This window comes from Sciurus carolinensis, chromosome 11 (genome assembly GCF_902686445.1).
Source record: "Sciurus carolinensis chromosome 11, mSciCar1.2, whole genome shotgun sequence".
NCBI classification, from domain to species: Eukaryota; Metazoa; Chordata; class Mammalia; order Rodentia; family Sciuridae; genus Sciurus; species Sciurus carolinensis.
In genome coordinates this window covers 25,053,857-25,062,535 of record NC_062223.1, presented here as the reverse complement: position 1 = coordinate 25,062,535, position 8,679 = coordinate 25,053,857, and the positions used below count along the sequence as shown (strand labels likewise).

At 33.9% G+C, this 8,679-nt stretch overlaps 1 protein-coding gene across 1 annotated transcript; it reads left to right on the top strand.

Annotated features, from left to right (window-relative positions):
- Positions 1-3,202: 3,202 nt before the first annotated feature.
- On the top strand, positions 3,203-4,114 carry LOC124958993 (olfactory receptor 4A16-like). The gene has a single exon (XM_047517631.1). It carries the CDS (start codon positions 3,203-3,205, stop codon positions 4,112-4,114), a length of 912 nt encoding a protein of 303 aa, XP_047373587.1.
- Positions 4,115-8,679: the final 4,565 nt, after the last annotated feature.

The window sequence follows — 8,679 nt, the reverse complement described above, 5'->3', positions numbered from 1 at the left end:
CCTGTGTATTTATTTTTATTACTGCATTCCAACTATAAAAAAATATTGGGTTAACTTGTGACCTATTTGTACATGCATGTAACATATTTAGATCATTTCTACCACCCTATTGCCCCTTCCTGACCTCTCCAGTAAATGACATTTAAATGTCCTTATGCCTTAGGCTTATACTTTTTTTCACACTTCTCTGAAAGGCTGAGATAATGGGACGTCAACATGGAAATATGAAAATCTATAACCACTTGGAAATTTTTATAGATTCACTGATCAGCCATACATTATCATATGTTCTATGATAACATACAGCTATAAGATATCTATAGTCACCCTCAGTGAAAGCAGTATTCATTTTTCTGGACCAAGGACAAGCCCCAAGATGTGAATTCATGAAACAACTGACAATGAATACTAGTTGAAAATTACTGTGATATACTGAAATATGACTAATGTCTTAAATGAAATATGTTCTCATTGGAGGTATCTGAGTTGGGATAATGAAGGTAGCCAAACACAGAAATTAATTAGAATTTCAAAGTACACTTGTTTTAGTATTGCTCTTTATCTGTACATTATTTTCCCTTTTGTTAAATAGTGATATATATTAAATGTCTAACAAATAAACCAGTGAATTTATTGCCTTAGTTTATGGGATATTTTAGTCTGCATAATATGCTAACAAGTAAGTATAATTGCTTTTAGATACATTTAAATTAAAAAATTGAAAATCACATAACATACCAAGTATGTTAGAATGTAAAGGAATAAATTTGTCTTATGTTCTGGAAAATTATATGATCTTTTATGTGTGAATCTTAAATTTATCTGGGCAAATGTATTGTTACATATACATAGAGAAAGTCATGCTCAGGGAAGTACCTCATCCACTATTACCTGGAGAGATTTATAAAATTGTTGTAAGGAACTATATATGATATTTTCCTATTATGGTTTTATGTTTTGAAAAAAATTATAAAGTACATTTTGTATACCCTATTTTTAACATGTAAATAATTTCTAATAGGAGATTTATTCTGGTGAAAGCCAGCATTAATGATTAAAGAGATTAACATTATAGGAAGTAAGATGTGAAATTTGGTCATGTACTATACTACACTCTTAAGTTCTCCAGCAGGTCTAACTTTATTGGTCTATGGCTTCAGCAATTCCTGAATCAGATGGAAGCATTTATACGACCAAGACATGTAGAATGTTCATCAGAACTGACTTCTAAAGGAAACTGAGACTCTTTCTGCACATGTCCTCTTCCACTGCCAAGTCCATGTGAACAGAATCCTCTGTTTTTTTTTTTTTTTTTCTTGTTTATATATGTTCCCTCACAGGTAAATATCACTCTTGTGCATATATATACATATATATATATATATATATATATATATATATATATATATAAGATATATGTTAGATATATATACATAGCCAACCGGAAAGTAGATACAAATATATATTAGATATATATTAGATATTTTCTAATATGTATTAGGTATTTTCTAATAGTATTTATCCTATGTCCAAAAGGTGTTCATGTATCATAGGAATACCATTCTTTATACCTAGAGTATGTCTACTAAATTGACTGAGATCCTGATGATTTATTCTGATCCAATGCTCACAGTGAAACATTCAGAAAATTAAATGGGTATTGTTTATTCAGATTTTACCAAGTGTCCATCTGTATTCTAGGCATTTTGTATGTAAAAAAAAAAAAAGCAAACTTCAGAGGCAGATGCTATGGCAATCCCTATGCTAAAAATGATGAAGTGCAGACACAGGGAGGTTTATTCAGTTGCTCATGCATGGACCTAAGTGACAGAATGCAAGCAATGCATCTCCAAAGTCCATGGTATTCTTCATGGTGCTTTGTTTTCTCTCCAAGGAAGTCTTGGGTCCTGTCTGGTACACAGTGAGAAACTTAAGAGTCATTATTTGGTCACTATAGTTATCATACCCCATAACTACTGTTTGGCACCTTTCAAGCAATAGTCATAATCTTGGAAATTGTTATTTGATTATAAAATATGAAAAAAGAACAAAATGTCAACAGAAAAAAACAAGTTTGAGCTGCACTAATAATGTTGGACATAGTTGGACTAGAAAGGATTCTGGGATCATTTAGGTCAATTCCTGTATTTTCCAACATGCAAACTGAGACAGATTTGTAATTGCATTTAGAACATGACTGATACTTGTGCTTTCTTACACTGAGTATGGATTTTCCACTTGAGGATGTTGTTTTTCAGAGTATGTACACTGAAGTCCTATTTTGGAGCACTCTCGATTCCTAGGAAACTTTGCATATACAACCTTGTCCCACTATTTACTACATCTATTTTCAGTTACTATTTCTTTTTCCTTTATTGCCTATGTCAATCTAGGAGTTCTGAAAATAAAGTACTAGCACCTAATGTAGTAGTTGATAATAGTCATGAGATAGTTCACTTGGGTTAAAAAATATTTGGTGTAACTTCTGAAAAGGATGATAGAGTCAGATGAAATGAATGCCATAGGTAGCAATGTGACAATTACTTGTGTAGCTATTTGATACACTTCAAAGTCCATTTTTTTTTTTTTTGAAATTTAACAAGAGATTCCCAAAGACTAAACATCCTTTGTGAAGTGAAAGACTGGTCATCTGATTAATTACAGTGGGATGCAATTGGACTGAGTCAGATATTTCAGAAGTGTTAATTCTGATGTTATACAGATAATATTGTAAAGTTACTCCCTTCAAATGTGACCAACTCAAAGGACTATGTCACTTTATATTTTAAGAATTTATTGTTACTGATAGAGAATAGGTATTGGAAAGCAGGAAATCTTTCCCTATCCATTAATGTTGAGAAACACGTTTTCAATATGCATTATTAAATATGTAAATGACTGTTGGCTTTTGACTACTCTCCTCTATAGAGTATCAACTAAGGCTGAGAGAAAAAATCATTAAACTTTAGATCCCAAGCAATCATTAGGAGAAATAGAATAATCTATAGAAAGCTTACTGGGCTCCTTGGAAGAGGATTTTAACAGATGCTTACTAACCATTTTTGTATTTTCACCACTGTAGAAGATAGAAAGATGAAGGTGTGCTTCGTGACAGAGGGAACTCAGAGACCTGCTCACAATTTCATGGCAGCTCCTATTCTCCTGAACCCTCGTCTCTGAAACAAATCTCATGGGAGAGTAAATGGGACAGATTAATAATGTCACAGAATTTGTCCTCCAGGGCCTCACCCAGGATCCTGATGGACAAAAGGCATTATTTGTCATGTTTTTGCTCATCTACATTGTGACGATGGTGGGCAACCTGCTCATTGTGGTGACTGTCATTGCCAGCCCCTCCTTGGGCTCCCCCATGTACATCTTCCTTGCCTATCTGTCACTCATGGATGCCGTCTATTCCACTGCCGTCTCACCCAAGCTGATTAAAGATTTACTCTGTGATAAGAAGACAATTTCCTTCCCAGCATGCATGGGCCAGCTCTTCATAGAACACCTGTTTGGGGGTGCTGAGGTCTTCCTTCTGGTGGTGATGGCCTATGATCGCTATGTGGCCATCTGTAAGCCACTGCACTACTTGAGCATCATGAACAGGCGGGTTTGCATCCTCCTGTTGGTGGTGGCCTGGGTGGGAGGTTTTGCACACTCTGTGGTTCAGCTTGCCTTTGTGTACAATCTCCCCTTCTGTGGTCCTAATGTCATTGACCACTTCATCTGTGACATGTACCCATTACTGGAACTTGCGTGCACTGACACCTACTTTATAGGCCTCACTGTGGTTGCCAATGGTGGAGCAATCTGTATGGTCATTTTAATCCTTCTCCTGATCTCCTATGGGTTCATCCTAAACTCCCTTAAATCCTACAGCCTGGAAGGGAGGCGCAAAGCCCTGTCTACCTGCAGCTCCCACATCACGGTGGTTGTCCTCTTTTTTGTTCCCTGTATTTTTATTTATGTCAGACCTGTTTCTACCTTTCCTATTGATAAACCCATAAGTGTGGTTTTCACAGTTATCACTCCCATGTTGAATCCTTTAATATACACCTTGAGAAATGCAGAGATGAAAAACGCTATGAAAAACTCTGGTGTAAAAAGTTAACTACAGGTAAAATAAGAATGGATCTCCCACGTTGAATCCTTTTGGTAAGAATTCTAAAACAAGTAACAGGTGGCAAATTCTAACAAAGATTGGTGTGGTCAACTCAATGTATTCTCCCGGGATGCTTTTCTCTATTTATAATCATCAAAGAGCAGAATAAATTATCTTTTGAATGTAGTATCTACTTTGAAGAGAATTTGTGATGATGTATAAAAGGTACAGGTGTCTGTTCTTTTATAAGTAAAAGTAAAATGCAGCTCACCTTAAAATTCATTTTTTCAATTTATATTAAAAGAAGACATTAAATAAAGTGTTTATTTTTAAATAAAAAAGAAGCAACTTTTGAAAATTTGATATCATCCAAAAAATGAGAAAGTAATTTGACTAATAGATAAATTCATGGAAACAAAAAAGTAATTCTTAAATCTTAATATTCATTATTCTATCAGTATGGCACATTTCTGTAGCTGCCTATATATTTTGTTTTAAAATTAATTTTATTTGGTATTCAATATAATTTTTTTGTTCAAGACATTAGCAGTGAATGATTTTTTTAAGTGGGGATGTCACTGAAGAAAACCAATTTGAGTTCTTGATTACAAAGCAGGTACTTGGTTTTAGAAAAACCTCTAATCCAGGTTGTAAAGACTTTTGTCTTTCCCTGCTTTAGTGATCATACATGGTTTTACTGTTCTTTGAAGAATAAGTGAAGCTTATTTCGTGTCTCATTGAAAATATCTATCCCTTGGCCAGCATCTCCTCATCTCCCTTAGTCCAATTTCTGGTAACCACCACTCTTCTATTTCTGAGTTTAGCCTTTTAGATTACACACATAAATGTGAATTCACAGTGTTTGTATTTGTGCACCTGACTTATTTTACCTAACATAATGCCCCGCAGGTTAATACATGTTACTATACATGAAAGAATTTCCTTGTTTATATGACTGAGTAATATTTCCTTGTGCATATACCACCTTTCCTTTATCCATCCATCCATTCATCCACTGATAGACACTTAGCTGATTGTGTATCTTTTCTATTGTGAATAATGCTACAGTGAAAATAGAAGTGCAGATTCTCTTAGAGATACTGATTTCATGCTCTGTAAGTGTAGACCCAGGAGTGGGATTGCTGGATCTGTGGTAATTTCCCTTTACTCACATCCTCAGCAACATCTGCCTTTCATATTTTTTTTTTAAATAGCCATTCTATTGCTCTGAGGTGTTATCTCTTTGTGGTTTTAATTTCATTTCTGTGCTGTTCTTGAGAAATGGTCAATCTTATTTTTTGCCCATCTTAAAATCAGGTGTTTTGTTTTCTTACCATTACTACTGTCATTATTAATTTTCTTTTGTTCTAAAACCATTTGTAACACACTCCTAAAAAATCATCCCACGTTCATTATATCTAATGTTTAATATTTTTGCATTTCTACATAACCTTCTTCAGGTTGATTGTCCATATGCCAATGTCCTTTTAGTTTATCTAAGCAGATTTTGATAAGAGTGCCACCCCCAAAACTCTTATTAAAACAATATATTCCAACATTGATATTAGAATTTCATAAGGTTACATAAATCTACTAGAATTTTGGTCATAATGTATATAATGTATAATTAATTTGGAAAAGAATTGACATCTTGATCATATTCAATCCTTCTATTTGAAAGCATAAACAATCTATCTTTTTATTTAAGACTTTGAGATTCTTCAGCAATTCTTCGTGTTTGTTTCCATAATATAAATCTTTCACTTTTTTGTTCGAGTTTTTATTTTGTAATTCGGGTTGCCTTAATTAAAGATATCCTTTCTACATTTTATTTTTTACATCACTGTTACTTGTATTCAAGAAAGTCTAACCTCGAATTCAGTCACTTTACTCACGTCCCTTAGTAAAATGACAGATTTTCAGTTTACTCTTTTGGATTTGCTTGATTAAAAAATGATACTGGGCTGGGATATAGCTCAGTTGGTAGAGTACTTGCCTTGCAAGCACAAGGCCCTGGGTTCTAATCCCCAGCAAAGCAAAAAAAAAAAAAAAAAAAAAAAAAAAAGGATACCATCTTAACTACTGATTTTCTTTCCAGTATTTGTCAAACCTCTCATTATTATAATATTATAATGGTTAGTATAGGAAAACAGGGATTCATAACCGCAGAGTTCAAATTCCCATCTCAGCTGGTCCTTTTCCTTCATCCACCTTTCTCATTCTGGTGCTCATGAGGAATATGAATTTAATTTTTACTATACAAAATTTAAAATTCTGAAATAATAATGAGAATATCTTGATATTTATTGTTCTTTGTTTCCTCGGGACCCTTATTTTCTCCTCTCCTTCTTTTCCTTTGCCATTGAGTCTCCCAAGAGCACTTTTCACTTGGGCTTATTCTCATCTTCCCCAGAAGCTAAGTCTTTTTGAGAGCGACATGTCAAAGAGACTTACTCTTTTCTCTTAGATTAGTATTTTTCTATTGATTTTCCTAAAGTTTTCATCCAGGAGAAGCATCTGAAAATATAGAATGCACTGGAAGGATCCTGTGAACACATATCCATTCTCTGGGGCACACTTCCTCAGTGAATTTAATTTGGAACAAGCAACCTTGGGGACGAGTTGAACATCTCAGTGAAGTATGTTTGTATTCATTGTTTATTAAGTGCCTAGTCATATCTTCCCTTACCTCGGAGATTACCTTTGGGTATTAATGTTACTATCAAGAGGCCACTTCAATTGCAGACATGAGCCATATCAACACTGTCAGGTCGATGCTTTCAAAATTTCCAAAAATTCCATGTTTTAGATTCTCTAGTATGCACACTATTGACAAAAATTGGCTTGTTTGGTTTGATCAGAAAACGTGGTAGTGAAGTTTGAATTTTTTTGCTTCTTGATATATATTCTTAATAGCAACTCTCAAATTTGATGATACTTAAGCTTTTGACTGATTATTCTTGAAGCCAACTCTGGATAAATCCATGATTTAAACTGTAAACTGTTTTTGAGAGTACATGCAGGCTACAGGAGTTATATTTCTGTGTGACAACATATTTATTGCAGTCACATCTGGATTGACATGGTGCAATCCTGACTTATCTTCATCAGACTGAGTCATCATCTTTTAGCACCAACGGTAAAGCTGCAGAAACTTGGATTTGGAGCAAGTGACCAAAGAAGAAATAGAAAACCCAGGTAACATATTTATAAAAGCTCATCACAGCGATTATTAATAGGACAATAGAGGCTTACTGTGAGTGAATTACATACCTTTCTTAAGAAGCAGACTCTATAATTCCCCTCAAAAGTTTTATGCCACAACCAAGAAGAGAGTAGATGCATTTTCTTTATTTTATAAAATGTTACTAGAATAAGTACAATGGCAATAATTTTCTCCAAATTTTGTATTAGAGATATTTTAAATACATACCAAAATAGATAAAACACATGGCACAATATAACAATATAGCATGACTCATAACTATTATCTTTATAATATATTTTATAGAATAAAACATCATATACATTTTCTTTAGAGCATCTAACAATTATTTGTTTTTACAAATGGTGAACTTGCATATGATATAAAATATTACCTCACTCTAGGTATATGCCACAATTTACTTATCCATTTATTAGTTGATGGATATTTGGGTTGTTTCAATTTCTGTGCTATTATAAAATATGCTGGTAAGAACATGAGTGTATGAATGCTTTTTCAGGTCTTTATTTGCTGTTCTTTTTAGGCATATGCCACAACTGACATCTAGATATGTAAACTCCATATTGGCATATCAATTAAATATCAAAACTTATATTTTGAAGGGTAAGTTAATAGCCTCTTATTATAAAATGTGGAACTTCATGTTCAGAGAAATTTGGGGGGTACTGGGGATTTCACTCAGCGGCAATCAACCTCTGAGCCACATCCTAAACCCTTTTGTGTTTAGGGTCTCACTGAGTTGCTTAGTGTCTTACCATTGCTGTGGCTGGCTTAGAACTCATGATCCTCCTGCCTCAGCTTCCCAAGCCTCTTGGATTACAGGTGTGCAACACTGTGCCCTGTGAAATTTAATTTATGAGCCCACTTTTACCTATTTCAAAGGATGTTTCAATATGAATAGAAGTTCTGAATTTTGTTAGGTTCAAACTCTACAGAATCTTAAGAAAATGCATATTTTTTCATGTCTAGAGTCCTAACAATATAGTGAATGCAACTTGGCACATGACATTAAGTACTCCATTAACCCTTTGAGTTTATATTTACTTTTAACAACTAATTTAAAAGATGGTTATGAGTTGTTGAGAAAGAAAAACGATGGAGTTTTCTACAGGAATGTGATTGGTAAAGGAAGGACAGACTTCATAACTGTACAGAACAGTGATGCAGTGATCTAATTAATCCATCCATCCTCCAGGAATGCTCCACTGGGTACTTAGGAGGGTGGGAGTTGGGAAAAATTTATACAACTCTACAAAGATATGGCTTTAATTAGTTATATGGGGTAAACAAATAATAGTAAATAGTATTTTGAACTTACTATGTTCATTATTTACCAGACAGTTTTCTG